Below are 19241 nucleotides of genomic sequence, written 5' to 3'. Positions count from 1 at the left end.
TCCACAGTTTTAGAGTTATTTAAGAAAAACGCTTTTGAAGATCACTTTTATTTGTTTTTCTCGAGTAACTCGTAAACCGTGGACTCCAGAGAAAGTACAGTATATCACAGCACAAACCTGAACGACGTTAAATTCCATACGAAAAGGTCTTGTTCATTTTTTCTGTAGGACTATTAGTTTGCGTGTAGCGAATGAAAGAATACGAAAATCTCAAACGTGGTTTTAGAATGCGTTACGTGTTCCGTAAAGTCCTTAGTCAGGGGCAGCTATACTACCCTATATAAACTAAAGTAGCCTGCATGGTTGTTTTTTGTATGTACAGATTAGTGACAAAAACTACTGTACAGATTTTGATACGATTTTGGAATTCCCGGGCTCGTTGTCTTGCCAGGATCGATACAGGCAGAAGTCGTCAAGATTTTCGATTCCCAGGATGTATGAACTATCTAGACACATACTCGCGCTCGGCCAATTTTTTTCCAACTAATCATCCGCTGTGTAGAATGAACTGCATAACAGCTGCTTTTTAACTACAATGAAGAGCGAAAGAACTGGTATACCTGTCTAACATCGTGTAGGGTCCCCGCGAGCTTGTGGAAGTGCTGCAAAACGACGTGCCATGGACTCGACTAATGTCTGAAGTAGTGCTGGAGGGAACTGACACCATGAAGCCTGGAGGGCTGTCCATAAATCCGTAAGAGTACGAGGGGGTGGAGATCTCTTCTAAAGAGCACGTTGCATCCCAGATATCCTCATTAATGTTCATGTCTCAGGAGTTTGGTGGCCAGCGGAAGCGTTTAAAGTCAGAAGAGTGTTCCTGGAGCCATTCTGTAGCAATTGTGGATGTGTGGGGTATCGCATTGTCCTGCTGTAATTGCCCAAGTCTGTTGGAATGCGCAATGGACATGAATGGATGCTGGTGATCAGACACGATGCTCACGTACTTGTCATCTGTCAGAGTCCTGTCTAGACGTATCGGGGGTCCCACATCACTCCAACTGCATGTGTCCCACTCCATTACAGGGCCTCCACCAGCTTGAACAGTCTCCTGCTCACACGCAGGGTTCATGGATTCACGAGGTTGTCCCCATACCCGAATAAGTCCATCCGCTCGATACAATTTGAAATGAGACTCGTCCGACCAGGCAACATGTTTCCAGTCATGAACAGTCCATTGTCGGAGTTGACGGGTCCAGGCGAGACGTAAGGCTTCGTGTCGTGCAGTTATCAAGGGTACGCCATATAGACGATGTTTCGTTGAATGATTTGCATCCAGACACTTGTTGATGGCCCAGCATTCAAATCTGCAGCACTTTGCGGAAGGGTTGGACTTTTGTCACGTCGAACGATTCTCTTCAGTCGTCGTTGGTCCCGTTCTTGTAGGATTTTTTTCCAGCCGCAGCGATGTAGGAGATTTGATGTTTTACCAGATTCCTGATATTCACAGTACACTCGTGAAATTGTCGTACGGGAAAATCCCCACTTCACCGCTACCTCGCAGATGCTGTGTCCCATCGCTCGTACGCTGACTCTAACACCACGTTCAGACTCACTTAAATCTTGATAAGTCTTCATTGTAGCAGCAGTAACCGATCTAACAACTGCGCCAGACACTTGTTGTCTTATACAGGGTGGTCCATTGATCGTGACCAGGCCAAATACCTCACGAAATAAGCGCCAACGAAAAAACTACATAGAAGGAAACTCGTCTAGCTTGAAGGGGGAAACCAGATGGCGCTATGGTTTGGATAGCGCTGCCGTAGGTCAAACGGATATCAACTGCGTTTTTTGAAATAGGAACCCCCATTTTTATTACATATTCGTGTAGTACGTAAAGAAATATGAATGTTTTAGTTGGACCACTTTTTTCGCTTTGTGATAGATGGCGCTGTAATACTCACAAACATATGGCTCACAATTTTAGAATTTTAGACGAACAGTTGGTAACAGGTAGGTTTTTGAAATTAAAATACAGAACGTAGGTACGTTTGAACATTTTATTTCGGTTGTTCCAATGTGATACATGTACCTTTGTGAACTTATCAATTCTGAGAACGCATGCTGTTACAGCGTGATTACCTGTAAATATCACATTAGTGCAATAAATACTCAAAATGATGTCCGTCAACCTCAATGCATTTGGCAATACGTGTAACGACATTCCTCTCAACAGCTAGTAGTTCGCCTTCCGTAATGTTCGCACATGCATTGACAATGCGCTGACGCATGTTGTCAGGCGTTGTCGGTGGATCACGATACCAAATATCCTTCAAATTTCCCCACAGAAAGAAATCCGGGGACGGCAGATCCGGTGAACGTGCGGGCCATGGTATGGTGCTTCGACGACCAATCCACCTCTCATGAAATATGCTATTCAATACCGCTTCAACCGCACGCGAGCTATGTGCCGGACATCCATCATGTTGGAAGTACATCGCCATTCTGCCATGCATTGAAACATCTTGTAGTAACATCGGTAGAACACTACGTAGGAAATCAGCATACATTGCACCATTTAGATTGCCATTGATAAAACAGGGGCCAATTATCCTTCCTCCCATAATGCCGCACCATACATTAACCCGCCAAGGTCGCTGATGTCCACTTGTCGCAGCCATTGTGGATGTTCCGTTGCCCAATAGTGCATATTATGCCAGTTTATGTTACCGCTGTTGGTGAATGACGCTTCGTCGCTAAATAGAACGCGTGCAGACAATCTGTGATCGTCCCGTAATTTCTATTGTGCCCAGTGGCAGAAGTTTACACGACGTTCAAAGTGGTCGCCATGCAATTCCTGGTGCATAGAAATATGGTACGGGTGCAATCGATGTTGATGTAGCATTCTCAACATCGACGTTTTTGAGATTCCCGATTCTCGCTCAGTTTGTCTGCCACTGATGTGCGGATTAGCCGCGACAGCAGATAAAACACCCACTTAGGCATCATCATTTGTTGCAGGTAGTGGTTGACGTGTCACATGTGGCTGAACACTTTCTGTTTCCTTAAATAACGTAACTATCCGGCGAACGGTCCGGACACTTGGATGATGTCGTCCAGGATACCGAGGTGCATACATAGCACACACCCATTGGGCATTTTGATCACAACAGCGATACATCAACACGATATGGACCTTTTCCGCAATTGGTAAACGGTCCATTTTAACATGAGTAATGTATCACGAAGCAAATACCATCCGCACTGGCGGAATGTAACATGATACCATGTACTTATATGTTAGTGACTATTACAGCGCCATCTATCACAAAGCGAAAAAAGTGGTCCAACCCTAACATTCATATTCTTTACGTACCACACGAATATGTAATAAAAATTGGGGGTTCCTATTTCAAAAAACGCAGTTGATATCCGTTTGACCTATGGCAGCGCCATCTAGCGGGCCAACCATAGCGCCATCCCGTTTCCCCCTTCAAGCTAGACGAGTTTCGCTTTTTGTAGTTTTAACGTTTTATGCTTATTTCGTGAGATATTTGGCCCTGTCACTATCAATGGACCACCCTGTATAGGCGTTGCCAACAGCAGCGCCGTACTCTGACTTTTTATATATCTCTATATTTGAATACGCCTGCCTGTAACAGTTTCTTTGGCTCTTCAGTGTACTTTGTAGGTGTGACTGGTGTTGTCGTTTTGATGTACGTAACTGCATTGTCATTTTGACGTGGGAAGCGGTCAGTGAGCGGTGCGTGTCTGTGGTGTGCAGATGGCGCCGGAACGGTGCGCGCAGTGCGGCGGCGAGGCGAGCCAGCGCTGCGGGGGCTGCCAGCAGGTGTTCTACTGCTGCAGGGACCACCAGCGGGCGCACTGGAGCACACACCGCCCGCTCTGCAGACCCTTCAAGGTCAGTCCCGCCTCTGTCGTCCCTCACACCATCACTCCTAAACCAAGTTACCAGGCAGCCGGTGCCCCCAAAAAGTTCAAGTTTCGACTTTAGATTGGAAAATATGTAACGCTCCTGCTTTTAAAATGGCGAAAGGTAAACGAAACGTCTGAATACGTGGTATCGTTGACTAAATAAAAATCTTGTCAGGTTTGTAGCCGTAGTCTTAAACTGGTATGTATCCACCAACTTTCGATGGCGACTCCTCGGCAACTGTCAAGTAGTAATTGAATATCGCCGGCCGCTGTGGCAGAGCGGTTCTAGGCGCTTCAGACCGGAACCGCGCTGCTGCTACGGTCGCAGGTTCGAATCCTGCTTCGGGCACAAATGTGCGTGATGTCCTTAGGTTAGTTAGGTTTAAGTAGTTCTAAGTCTAGGGGACTGGTGACCTTAGATGTGTCCGCGGCTCGTAGTCTTGCGGTAGCGTTCTCGTTTCCCGCGCAGGGGGTCCCGGGTTCGATTCCCGGCGGGGTCTGCCTCGAGATGACTGGGTGTTGTGTGTCTTTCATCATCATTTCATCCTCATTCACTCGCATGTCGCCGTAGTGGCGTTAAAGAACTTGTGGAGCGGCGGCCGAACCGCCCTGCCAGGGGTCTCCCGGCCACCAGTGCCATACGCTCATTACATTACCTTAGATGTTAAGTCCCATAGTGCTTAGAACCATTTGAATTGACTGTTGTGTGGTTGGTGGCCTTGTCCATATAGAGTGTAAATAGATAACTGACTGCGAAGTACCACATAAGTGCGTGGAAGAAAACAAAGAGTTTGATACGACACACTTGTGGTCTATCAAGCCGCGGAAGAACCTCAAGTACGCCTACAAAAACTACCTAAGCTAATGCGCATGGGCGCCGCGTCAAGTTTTTAATATTCTCTCGCCCTGTTATTAACTGTCTCAGTCGTGCACTCACAAATGATAAAAATAACGTTTGAGCAAATATTATCTAGTAATTTTATGAACTTTAACACTGTTTTCTTTCATATTAAGAAACATTCACAGGCTACATAATGCTCTTTATTAGTCCAAAAACGACTCGTTTCAGTTGGGTAGGGCACATCATGTTATTTGCAACTACAATAGTAAATGGCTTTATGAAATAACATGGCGTTATTTTAACTACTATACCAAAAAGTTAAGACAAAAACGTAATATATAATATGAGAAGGATAGCATATCATGTATAAAACCTTGTAGTTCCTACCAAACAGCATTCGTCAAGTACGCCTAAAACACTCAGTAACCGACCGTGAAGAACACCGTCGAAGACGGTATAAAAACCACCTAAAATAAACCTACAGAAGGATACTTAGTGCAACTGTCGATTGACCTCATGCCTTGTGGATCACGCTCATAAGCTGAAAACATGATCCCGGAACTATGCGCTGGGGCCCAATATACCTTCACAGTCAGTGTATGTACAGTAACGATGGAACTGGAAGCGACCCATGGGGTTACTAAAGCTAACACGCACTATGTGGCGCCAAATGCAGGTACAAAGCCATCATTGGAAAATGATTGTAGCAGAGAGAAAGGAATTCTCATAAGCGCACTACACCCACGTAAAAATGGGAAATAAAATGTATAGATATTATTAAAGAATGTTGTCCAAGAACAGACGTAAGGGTTTTAAGTATGCGAACGTAGAACAGTTAAACAGAAAAAAATTAGGAACAAGATAAAGAAATGTGGCTGAGCTTCGGGAACCTGATATACAATCAGAAGATAAAGTAAATAGAATTATGCAGTACAATATCTAAACGGAAACTTTCCTAATAAAAATGATACACGGCACTTTGTGCCAGGTGTAAGAGGTCCGAGCAGATGCAATTTCGATGTATTGCTCATGCGCTGCCTGCGATATGCAAGGTCTCTGACCAGAGAGCAGTGTTGACTGCAGTAGGAACTGTGTAGCTGTAGCAGTAAGTTGTTGCTAGTCTGGAGTCTGCTCTGGTCTGGTATGGTGTATCGTGTTGGCTGGCCCGGTCGCGGTGCAGCGATGCCGGAGCCTGAGTATTATTGTATAAGGTAAAAAGCAGCCTCGCGCAGATGTAGTAATGTTATCTCAAGTCGCATATAAATGTTTTAAAACTCTCGTAATAATAATCTTCCTCATAAAAAGTAACTTTTAACAACCATTCATTTCAATTTAAAGAATTTACTAATTTCTCCCATCCATGATCATCCCGATTATTGCAATAGAAAAATCAGTTGCTCCCTTTCATAAATGACACATAGGTCGGCCAACATTGCACAGAGCTGTGCCGAAAAAATTATTGTAAGACCAGATATATCCGGCGACTTCATTGAGGTAAGAATTTTTCCTTTTTTTATTCAGAATGATCTTTCAGGGCCATGACGCAGCACTGATGTCGTCCAAAATTTACCAGGTTAAATTCACAGTGAATTACTGAAAAGTCATAAGTGAGCGACAATTTAATTAAGAGGTTAGTTACACTGTATTATTACCAGGTTACTGAATTTATTTTATTTTTGTTGGGACGTTACACTGAATGTGAACGACATAATTTTTTACTGTTGAGAGATTTAGGAATTTTTCTGTTTTGAGGTTACGCTAAATGTGAATGAATTTTGAGCTTAGATTAAATCAGAAAGAATTTTGTGGGTATATTAAATGTAAATGAATTTTGTGGGGAGGTTACAGTAAATTAGAATCATACTCATATTATTTATTTTAATTTTGTGTGGAGGTTAATGTGAAAAGAATTTTGTAGGGAGGTTATAAATGTAAAAGAATTTTGTTTTGAGGTTACACTAAATCAGAATCATTATCCATATTATTTATTATTTATTTTGTGGGGAGGTTACGCTTGGCAAAAATTTTGTGGGGAGGTTACACAGGGCCTTCAGTTGGGAGTGGTGTTATTCTACGGTGCAGTGACAGATGACCCACTTCACGTTAGGTAAATCAACGGTTACAGTTTTTAAGTAAACTGATAAGACAAAACATTATGACCACCGCGAAGTTGGATGCCGTCTGGTAGCGTCGCCAGCAAGTGACACAGTACCAAAAGCATTTAAGCAGAGCAGACGCGGACGGGGGATCACCCTAGCGAAGATATGGGCTGCAAATGGGGAAATCCGTTGAGATAAGCGACTTTGACAAACGGCACATTATTCGTGATACCTATATCGGGTCTCCAGCCAAAACATAATGTAATCTTGACACAATATTTCGGCAGTCCACCTGGTCGCCATCTTCAGGTGAGTAAGCCGTCGTTCTTACTCGCCGGAGCTGAAATTTGTGATTTTAGTTCCCCATCTGGGGTGGGCTGGCAGCAGCATAGGCGCTGCTCTTCAGCCGAGAGATGTTACAAGTGTACAGGAAGACATTTTTATTTTAAAAAAAGGAGAAACATTTGTGAACATAGACATAAACAAGGGTGAACATAATGGAAGAAAGTAACGGGTGATCAAAAAGTCAGTATAAATTTGAAAACTTAATAAACCATGGAATAATGTAGATAGAGAAGTAAAAATTGACACACATGCTTGGAATGACATGGGGGTTTTATTACAACAACAACAAAAAAAAAAAAAAAACAAATGGCATCGTTTGGTGATGATCGTGTGTTCAGCCGCCACTTCCGTCATGCTTGGCCTCCCAGGTCCCCAGAACTCAGTCCGTGGGATTATTGGCTTTGCGGTTACTTGACGTCGCAAGTGTATCGTGATCGACCGACATCTCTAGGGATGCTGAAAGACAACATCCGACGCCAATGCCTCACCATAACTCCGGACATGCTTTACAGTGCTGTTCACAACAGTATTCCTCGACTACAGCTATTGTTGAGGAATGATGGTGGACATATTGAGCATTTCCTGTAAAGAACATCATCTTCGCTTTGTCTTACTTTGTTATGCTAATTATTGCTAATCTGATCAGATGAAGCGCCATCTCTCGGAAATTTTTTGAACTTTTGTATTTTTTTGGTTCTAATAAAACCCCATGTCATTCTAAGCATGTGTGTCAATTTGCACCTCTCTATCTACATTATTCCGTGATTTATTCAGTTTTCAAATTTATACTGACTTTTTGATCACCCGGTATACAAAAGAAAGGGGTGACTGCAAAATGGAGATTAAAAACAAAAAAATATTTTACACAAAAAAACACACACTGTGAGTATTAAAAGACCCAAGCCCAAATATGGCAAGAGCACAACAAGTTGCAGAACGATTAATACTTCCACACAATGGGCATTGCAGCATGGAGAAACCATGGACAACAAAACTATATACAAGTCGTGCACACGATTAAAAACCACTCACTTGATGACACTGTAGAACTGCACCGAAATGAACACTGACGCAGCACACTGGATGATGAATAAAAAACTTGGAGGATCTACCAGGGATGGGGAGACGAGGGAGAAGGGAGTAGGGGGCGTGAAGGGGAAGGGGCAGTGTGGGAAACGGGGTAGAGAAGGGGGAAGGCGGGATGGGGTGGGTGGCGCACCGAAGGGAGCTGGGGAGGGAAAGATGGGAGAGGGAAACAGCCGCGGAAACAAGGCCGGGCTACAGTTGGTAACAAGGGTAGACGTCACAGGCGAAGTTCGTCATCCAGGAGGGAGAGGTGCTGGAAATTGCCGTTATGGAGGATATGGAAAATGTGGTTGTGGAAAAAGGGTGGGATGCAATGATAGAGGCGCCGCAATGGGCGGAGGAGGAAGGAGGACACGAGGGGGTGAGGACATCAAGCCTGCAGACAGTATAAAGGATGTGGATATGTTGGAGGAAAAGGAGGAGGTGAGGGGAAGGGGATGAGTTCGTACAGGATCCATGTGGGGTATGGAAGGCAGATGTGGAAGTCAAGGTGGAGCGCGTGGCGTTCAAGGATTTGGATGGCCTTATAAAAGCGGGGCGAGAGGGGGGAAAGGCTGAGATCCAGGCAACGTTGGCATAACAGAGCATGGGACGGATGAAATCAAACACGCAGCGGCAGCTCCTTTATACTCCGCCTGTAGGACCACTGCGCATGCGCGAACATAACTGACCTCTAGTGCAAAGCACGACAGCGCACCAGTGGTGAAAACTCACGGAAACGATAAATCGATATCAAACACTGTTGACACCTTATGATGAATGAAATAAAGATAGTTGTTTTTAACGTCAAACAAAACAGCGTAAGATAGTTAGATTTCAATGGTTTCTTTCACTACGCAGTCCCAAAACGCGTCGCAGGGGCGACCACTTGCATCTCATCGTATAACGTTTTATGTCCTTCAGTAAGATAATGTTCCACAACTTCAGATTTTTGTGGCTGACATAAACGCATGGTACGATGGTGCTCCATGTGTCGACCCTGGACCGTACAAATCGTTTGCTGAATATAGGCTTTCCCACAATGGCAGGGAGTTTTGTAGAATCCTGGCTTCCTCAAACCCAAATCATCCTTCACTGAGCCCAGCAGCGCTTTAGTCTTAACCAGCTAACGGGATACACTTTTAATATCAAATCTCTTTAAAATTATTCCTGTTTTGGACGATATTCTTCCCACGAAAGGTAGGAACGCCACCGATTTGCTTGCACCTTCTGTTGGTTCCCGCAAAGATCCAATCTGTAGAGCACGACGGATCTGATTGTCCATATAACCATTCTGCTTGAACACTGCTTTTAGATGATCCAGTTGTGTCAAACTATCTACATGTGATATGGAATAGGCTCTTTTTACCAATATATGTAGGACTCCTTTGAGCTGGTGCAATAGATGACAATTTGATGCGTGAAGACTATCGATCTGTATGCTTGGACTTACGATAAGCACTGTGTTCTAGTGTCACATCATGATTCCTGTGGACCAAGACATCTAAAAACGGAAGTTTTACATTCTTTTCGACTTCCAACGTGAACTGAATATTGGGATGCACACAATTAAAGTGACCTAGGAAACTATCCAGAGCATCCCTTCCATGTGGCCGTATTACAAATGTATCGTCGACGTATCCCCAAAAACAAGTTGGTTTTAAGAACACCGTCTTCAGTGCCGTATCCTCAAAATCTTCCATAAACAAACTGGTAACTATGAGGATAATGGACTCCCCATAGTAACTCCGCCAGTTTGTTCAAAGTATTTGTCATTTAACAAATAATACGTCGACGTCGATGCATGGCGACAAAGCTTAATTGTTTCTTCATCCAATTACTATTGTCAATTTTCTGTCGTAGTTCCAGATAACCTGATAATGCCCTAATCGGTCGAAACGCGTAATTTTTTACCAATGAAGAGCATTATGCAACCTAGGGCTCTTTTTTATTGTTAATATCGTTATAAGGTTGTTGTAGCCCCCCGCCGCAGTGCACTGGTATAAATTTTACTATTTTGTTTCCCTGGCCTTCTTACTACATGACTGTCCCCGTTGGGTTTAAGCTAAGATCTAATGAAAAATGTAATTAGTTTTTGGATAATTTGTTCATAGGTTTTTCCCTTTCCTTATGCTCGCAGGAAAGGTGAACTTACTAATGTTAGCGAAAGCAGGTAACAAAAGAGGGCGAGAGGACATTACAAATCTCGCACTGCCCGCATGCGTTGTAGTTTAGATGGCTTTTGTAGGCCAGTCTCAGGCTTTTTCCTAACATGATAGATCACAAACGAATTAATTTACCGACATATTTTGCATATTTCCACTCAATAATGACATACACAATAATTTCGTGGGGCAACTCACTACCTAGAAAATCCTGACTGCCCAAAAGCGAGCAGTAAGAATAATGTGAGGTATTCATCCACGGTTAAGCCTCCTCAAGGAGCTAAGCATTCAACTGCGCCATCACAGTACATATATTCTCTAAAGAAAGTTCGTCATAAATAATCCATCACAATTTGAGGAGAACAGTTGAGTTCCATACCTACAATACTACAGGGAAAAATGACCTTTACTATCCATTATTAAAGATGTCAGTGGCTGGGAAAGGAGTTCAATACGCTGCAACAAAACTCTTTGATCTTTTGCCCAGTAACATAAAATATCTGACAAGTAGCAAAGCAAGTTTTAAATCCAACCTAAAGTCATATCTCCAGAATTATTCCATTGTTCTATTTAAAAACTGGTATTGTGTAAAATAAATAAATAAATAACTGAATTAAGTGTAGTTGCATAACTAGGACTAAAAAAATGTGTTTATTGGTACTAATGACGTATACATCTCCTGTAAACTGACTTGTTCCACATCATTTCGAAAAGAGAATCTTTCGAATGATCTGTGGAATACGTAACTAAGTAAGAAATCTTTAATGAAAGTGTTAGTCTCGACTTGCCATACACCACTCTGGTACGTTGTAAACATTTATCATATACACCCTGTATACAGGGTGTCCCATTTACCTTGACCAGCTCGAATAACTTTTAATGGAGAAGAAAAATAAAAACTCTTTCACGCAAATGTTGTCTTGCTACCAGAGGGAACAATAATCAGCATGACTGCCTTTCTTGTAACTTCGTTCCTTGCGAAGATATGAACAGCAGTACTTCTTTTTTAATTGCACCCCATGTTTTTTTATGGTACCATCGAATTTCTCTTTTCATGTCCCATTCCGAAACAATCACAGTGAACCATTCACGTAAACACGAAGCTAGTAAAAACGTAATACTAAGCGACTTTGACTTTCCTGTACCAGGACATAGTGCAGGTACCCGTGGAAATGTAGCTCTTTCATTTGCAGGAGTTGATCGTAAACAAACGGAAACACAGTTCAGTGCCGCCTGTGTTTTCGACCTGGTTTGTTCTGTTCAGCTGCAGTGATGGTTTTTCTAGCGCTATTTTCTTCTTGTTTCGTTTTTTATGATGGCTAGATTACGTGAACAACGTGCAGCTGTGAAATTTTGTTTTCTACTTGGTAAAAATGTTGCTGAAACTGTTTTAATGTTGAAAACAGCTTACCAAGATGACGCTATGGGAAAAACTCAAGTGTCCGAGTGGTTTGCTCGATTTAAAAATGGCGACATGTTGACTGATGACAAACCTCGTTCTGGACGGCCAACAACTGCCTGAAACGACGAAAATATTGAAAAAATTCGAGAGGTTGTGCTCACAGACCGTCGACAGACAACTGAATGTCAAACATTGCGCAACAGTGTTCGTCAAAAAAGACCCGATTTAGTGCAGACAGGAGACCGGTTCTTTTACCACGACAACGCACCTGGACACACAGGCATTTCTGTTAGACACTTTTGCCTAAAAATGGCGTGGTTTCGCCATCGCCCCTGTTCTGCTCATACACTTTCCAATATTCAGTGTCGCTCTGGGCCTTGGTCATAGTGCTTCGCTCTCATCGTGCAATGCATGGGAACGAGAGAGGGAAGAAACACGATGTCAGAGGGGCCACCAGTAGTGCAATAATCTGTAGCTTGCGGTAATTTGCTCCATGAGAAGTCATAGTATACAGACTGGACCTGCAGCACACCACACTGTAGTCAATACTAAGGATGCATTTACATAATGAGAAGTCCCTAGTCTCCTCGCAGGGCAAAGGTTAGAAGCTCCATAACTTTTTCGTTCGACTCAACATGAGAAGATGATATCATAAACCATTTTTGAGTGAACGGTATGGCAATGAGCAAGTAGCTTTCTACAACAAACCAAGCAATTTGAAACATCAATTTCCCAGTAATCACTACCTTCACAGCACAATACGCAATGATTCACAAAATCAAATTAGTGTCCTTGTATTATTCGTCACTTTCTTTCTCTGAATATTTTAAAGGAACTGCTTTCTTTGTCCTTCAGCTTGAAGTGTAATTATCGTCTGGTTGCAACCATTATCTTCTAAGTTCGTACTTGCATTAATCTGTATTTGTAATGAGGCGAATCATTGATGTAATTTGTTCCTCCCTAAACAACATGAACAGAAAATTTAACATAATTGGTATATATATATACTTTTGGAGTGAAAGCTGCGAGTAATTGATATCATTTTTCATACCAGAGGTTGACTACTGGGCCATTATGAGAGCGGTTAGGAAGCTCTTGCTGATCAATGCATATTTAAACTGAGACAAATGCTTTTGTACTTTCAACATTACACCACAGTCAGCAATCATGATAATCTAGTATATAAGAAACTACCAGCTTCTATTGCAGTAATGAAACCGACCTTTACCTAGGTTTCAGCCTAACTAATTGAGTCTTCTTCAGAAGATATACCCGAATCTATAATTTGTCTAAGAGGGCATGGTCTAGAAAGCTTAAGTCTTGGTGTTGAGTTTGTACTTATGTACCCCATTTTTGAAATGTGACTACGCCTATTCAGGCTGTTTTAATATTATTTCTAGATCAAGCCCTCTTAGACGAATTATAGATTCAGGTAGATCTTCTGAAGAAGGCTCAATTATTTGGGCTGAAACCTAGGTAAAGGTTGGTTTCATTACCGCAATCGAGGCTGATAGCTTCTTACATATGAGACAAATGCACCTGAAAGTCACTGTGGCCCAGTGGTTTTGGCACACGACTGATTGCAGGATGCCGGTCGCCTTCAGCACCGGTTGCCATGCTCACCCGTACTACATGAGCGGTGTCCACTGTGCGATTCTAGGCTCGTTCTTGTGTCGTGGTTTCAGGAACTTTACCGCTGATGTTTGTCACATAAGGCTGCTAACGTGTTACCGCATCATCCTTCTCATTCGCCACAATTCCGCAACTGTCTCCTGCCACCTCAGTGTGGCCTGAACGCTAATCTCTGACATAAGACGCCTACCTTTGTGGCCAGCCGGCCCTGTAAGCAGCAGTAGCGGCCAGTGTTCTGCGTCAGCTCGTCTTTATATAACCGCACTCTCGCAGCTCTCAGTCGTTAACTAGTTTTCGCTTCGGCCGCCAAATGTCTGGCCGGCGTGCAGAACTGACTGAGCGGCCGGCTGGCCACTCGCCAGACACCCATGCATCACCGCGGCCTGCTCTGGCTGCCGTTCGCGGACGCAGCTCCCCTGTGTAGACGGCGTTCGGAATGCAGGAAACGAGTGCCGCTCCAGATTTATCCCTACTTCCTTAACCCTCAAAAGCACTCTAAACTGTATGACACAGAGTACATCCCATTCTGCCACACATTTGGGTTCCCCCCTGTTCCACTCACGTAAACGGACTCCTTAATACCTCTGTGCGTGCTGAAATTAGCGTAATCCTGTCTTTAAAGTCTCTACGAAAGTGATACGTGAGATGCTGTAGTATATTTCTGGATTTATCAAATAATACTGGTTACCGAAATTTCCTTAGCAGGCTTTCTGCGATGATGGTTGGCGTCTTTTTCCAAAACGTCTGCCAGTTCAACGTCAATTAAAAACGCCTGTGACCAGTCGACTCATCCTTTTTTGTATACGTTCAGTATTAGCTGTTACTGCTACAAGGTATGGGTCCCACACACTTAAGAAATTTTCTATCACGTGTTGAACGTGTTCGTATCCCCACAAGTTGATACATTTTGTTGTATGAGTACGTGACTGACTCCAACTGTGAACCACTTGTATTGCAGTCATAGAGTGTAACTCTTTTTCCGTTTTGCGTGGTATACTACTTTACATGTTCGAACATTTAAAGTAAGTTGCCAATCTTTGAACCACATTGAAATCTTATTAAGAGCTGGCAGATAATGTGTGCAGTTTTATTCAGACAGTACGTCATTAACGATAACTGCATTATCTGACAGAAGTCCTCGCTTACTATTAATATTATCTGCCAGGTTATTAATATTTAACATGAACAATAATGCTCCTGATGCATTCCTCCAAGGTCAGTTCTTATCTGCCGAAGGCTCTCCATCGAAGATAATCAACTGCATCCTACCCAGCAAGAAATCCTCAATCCAGTCACGAATTTTCGGTCATTCATTTCGTTACAAAATAAACTGTCAACAGCAGCAACAGTTAACATTTCTTGGCTCTGAGCACTATGGGACTTAACATCCATGGTCATCAGTCCCCTAGAACTTAGAACTACTTAAACCTAACGAACCTAAGGACAGCACACAACACCCAGCCATCACGAGGCAGAGAAAATCCCTGACGCCGCCGGGAATCGATCCCGGGAACCCGGGCGTGGGAAGCGAGAACGCTACCGCACGACCACGAGATGCGGGCTAACATTTCTTGATGTGCAGACTTTTTAACATGTATTCCCTGTTGCACATGACGTACATTTGACAGCAAAAAAATTGGGCCACTGATAAATGCAATCAACATAAAGCAGCTGTGTGGCAGGTCCTCTAAACGACGAAACCCTGTTGGGGTTGACTATACACAATGATTACCAGAAGACCACTAGAGAACACTGCTAATTGTGGTAATCAGTCCAGATGTAAACAAATACCACGATACAACAAATACTAGAAAACACGTCATTAGAGACGACACAGTCCTTCACGCTTCTAAATGAAACTTCATTAGAATAAGTGACACTGCAGAAGTCTTATCAGACTCTTAAATGAGATGACGAGTTGTTGATTGTGATCCGAATTTGAATCCACTGTTAACCAAACAAAACTTGCGTGACTGATCGAGAATCGATTAGACATAAAGAGACGTAAAATATCGAAGCGTTCATCAGTATCAGTTTACAACGTCGAATGTCCGACCCTGGAAATATATGGTGATACGAATATCACTGCACCGCGAATCCGATAAAGTTTATATTGCCCTGAGAAGTAACCACGAAAGGTATGTATTAACGTACAACGCACAAGTCTTAAACACCATGAAGTAAAGTTGTGATGATGGACGGGAAATAGAACCCAGCACGTATATAAATTTTTGTCGTTGTTGACCCCACACGAAGAGGTGTCAACTATCAAATTCCCTTTCGCTAGTAGTTAAGATCACGCCATTCGTAGAAACCTGGAGAAGTATGGCAACGTGAGGAAACAACGAAGTGATGGGACGGTGTCATCTCGAAGCGTTCAAATCCAGAGAAAAATTGGAATCGGAGATCGAATCGCAGTCCAGAAACCCACAGCTTAGCCATTACAAGCTAGCCCCAGTCAACCAACCACCAAATTTCACATAGCATCATGTTTTTGTCATACTGCGGTACGCAGCTCACGCTAATAGAAGTGTTGACTTCCATTTGAGCTGTTGTTTTGGATAACCTATTCGTGGTGTAGTAGCTAACGTCATGCAGTGCGAACGAAAAGCCGTGATGTCAAACCCATCCTTCTCCTTCCTTTTATAAGCAGTATTCCGTCTGTCTGCTAAGAGTGTCAGTCTGACTAGAAGGTCAGAGACAGTTTCGTTCGTTTCCTAATCAGCCAGTAATAGAAAAGTCATACGGAGACATGTTTGTGAAAGTAAGCGACCGCTTGATACAGACAGGCGTCCTCCCAATGGTCGCGACGCATCGCCCATAGAGCCTTTGATCTCTAGGGGACTTCTCGGCGCTCTAATCAGCAACTATAACATTATGTAAAGTTGCGTATGATATAATACTATGTTTAAGCGTGCTGCGTGGCGATTTTGTATGCCACGTTACTAGATGCGTATTAAACTATGGTCATATATTGTTCAAGTTTGTAGCACAGCTCATGTCATGACAATTTGAATATTTCTCATTTTTCTCTTTATGAGAACTGTCCATTATGCATTAGAAAACTGAGTCTAAAATGGAGTAAAGTCTAACAATTATGACCTTATGTTCTGTTTGTGTTTAATAAAAGGCTGAAAGTAAGTGGAGGCAATTCGAAAGATCTGTGCCCTGTATGGAGTGAGTGCTATCGAGAAAGTCAAGTTATCTCGTTTCAAGGACAATGGTTTTGAGATAAATTAATCACCAAATTCAAAAGACAGACAGGCGTTGATGAAGGACGTTTCTGTAATTTAGCACTATGGTCAATGTTACAGTATCCGATAACTGGTAAGTGTGAAGACCAACTAACCTTCGCATTCAGTAGTCATATTGAGGGTAAAAGAAAGGATGGAGGGTTACAGAACAACGTCCAGTCGAAAACTAGATTAGATACGAAGTAGAATCTCGAATTGGGAATAATGGTGAAGGAAGTCGTGTGTGCCCTATCAAAGGATTGAGCCTGGCATTTGCTGCAACAGATTTAAGGAGGTCAACGTAAACCTTAATCAGAGCGGCCTGATGGCGATTTTAAGTATCATATGGTAACTTCATAAGGAGAAAATAGTGGGTAAGCCATTATAAATATTGTCTCAAACGATGGCCTGTACACTTCCACAAAATGTATTATTATCGACATACATCTGATGGCACGAAGAAGGTCTACGTCTAGAGCTACACAGATATTCTGTGAGCCACCGTACGGACTGTGGCGGAGGGTACGCCATACCAATACTGGTCAATCCTTTCCTGTTCCACTAGCAAACAGATTGGAGGAAACGCGACAATCGATATTCCTTCGCATGAACCCTAATTTCTTGTATCTTTGCAGTCCTTACCCGCGATGTATGTTGGCACCAGTTGAATCGTGTGGCATTCAGCTTCAGATGCCGGTTCTCTAAATTTTCTCAATAGTGTTTTTCGAAAAGAAAATCGCCTTCCTTTCAGGGATTCCCATTTGAGTCCTAGAAGCATATACGTAACACTTACGTGTTATTCGAACTTACCGGTATCAAATCCAGCAGACCGCCTCTGAATTGCTTCGACGTCTTCCTTCAGTCCAACTTGGTACGGATCCCAGACACTCGAGCAGTACTCAAGAATGTGTCGCATCAGAGTCCTATGTGCTGTCTCTTTCACAGCTAAACCACTCTTTTCTGATATTCTCCCAATAAACCGAAGTCGATCATTCGCCTTCCCTATCACAGTTCTCCCATTCTCATTCAATTTCATATCGCTTTGAAACTTTACACCCAGGTATTTAAACGACTTGACTGTGTCAGGCAGGACACTAGTGTGAAATTTAAAATTTTCCCGGCGAACTAAATATTCAAAAAGATTTCGGGCTTGCAGCCGGTCGTCGTTAGCTTCCATCCACGATATTTCGACTGGACAACTGCCGGCCATCCTCAGGGGAGCAATCGAAGACTGACGAAGACGCCCTCCGTTCCGTAATATATTGCGTGCATCGAGTATTCCGCGCATGCGTCAATATCATATGGAGAGACGAACCACACCGCCCGCCAGCAGCGCCCTCGCTGGTGGAACTGCAGAACTCAGCTGTCTTCGGCGTTGTCAATTGCCGCGGCCATCCGAGTACTCTGACGTCTTCGTCTGGAGCAGATCTCGAAGATGACGGGGTTCCACGCGTTATCTAGCTGGTAGCCACTGTCGCGGTTGATAACATTGTCTGTCATGCGAATTTCCACTGATTCTTTTATGACGGAGTCCCAAAAGGATGTTGCTGTGGCCAAAATTGTTGTCTTGACATACTCCATTAAGTGTCCAGTGGAAATGCAGTGCTCAGCAACTGCAGACTTGCTAGGTTCCAAAAGACGAGTACAGCGCTGATGTTCAGTGCAACGTTCTTCTACTGTTCGCAATGTTTGTCCTACATATGACATGCCACACTGACAAGGTATTTTATAAATTCCTGCCTTCCGCAATACCAGATCGTCTTTTATTGATCCCAGCAGGTCGGAAATCTTCGATGGTGGACGGAAAATTACTTTCACTTCGAAACCGTGGAGGATTCTTGCAATTTTGAAGGAAATGTTGCCAACAAAGGGAAGAAAAGCTAAAGATTTAGTAGACGTGCTCTCTTCCTTCTCCACTCCCTGTTTCTTTGGCTTAATTGCAAGTGCCTTGTTAATTTTTTAATTTGCCTCATAGGGATGTATCTTTCACAGTTGACATTTGTTGCCAACAAATGAGATGTCTTGCAGTCGCAGATGCGACCTGGAAGACAGCACCAGGGATCTTGATTGGCGATCACGCCCACCGCATGGCTTCTAATTTGGCACCTGCATGTGTTTACCTTTCTCGCCACGTATTCTTTGTTTTCTTTTGTTTGTTTTGTTTTGGAGATTGCGCTATAGATGTGGCTTAACTCAGAATTAGCAAGTCACTACATGCATGGGATCGAAAAACTACCTGCGCGTATTCGATAACGAGGTGGAATATATTACTGACAATTTCTCTAATATTTGTGTCTATTTTGTTCAATAACGCTATTAATATATACTACTCACATATAACTGATATCATAATACCATACAATTAATGGCTATCTTAATTCAACATGACGTCTTTTAAGATACTCAAATAGCTTTACCAGACAACAACGTAAATACGACAACATAGCTGTGAGATTTCATTAACAGAGTTGCGTATTTTCAGATGCATTTCTGCAAATGGTTCAAATGGCTCTGAGCACTATGGGACTTAACATCTGAGGTCATCAGTCCCCTAGACTTAGAACTACTTAAACGTAACATCATAAG

The 19241-nt window shown here is 43.0% G+C and overlaps 1 protein-coding gene across 1 annotated transcript in view; it reads left to right on the top strand.

Annotated features, from left to right (window-relative positions):
• The window catches only part of LOC124777047 (SET domain-containing protein SmydA-8-like), a 267705-nt gene that overhangs the window by 93434 nt on the left and 155030 nt on the right, over positions 1-19241 (top strand). The window contains exon 2 of the mRNA XM_047252314.1: positions 3722-3859. Within this exon, the coding sequence (XP_047108270.1) occupies positions 3722-3859 (138 nt within the window). The remainder of the gene's footprint in view (positions 1-3721; positions 3860-19241) is intronic.

This window comes from Schistocerca piceifrons, chromosome 2, assembly GCF_021461385.2.
Source record: "Schistocerca piceifrons isolate TAMUIC-IGC-003096 chromosome 2, iqSchPice1.1, whole genome shotgun sequence".
Taxonomy (NCBI): domain Eukaryota; kingdom Metazoa; phylum Arthropoda; class Insecta; order Orthoptera; family Acrididae; genus Schistocerca; species Schistocerca piceifrons.
Note: the sequence above shows the minus strand (reverse complement) of the source record. Positions and strands in the feature narration are given on the sequence as shown.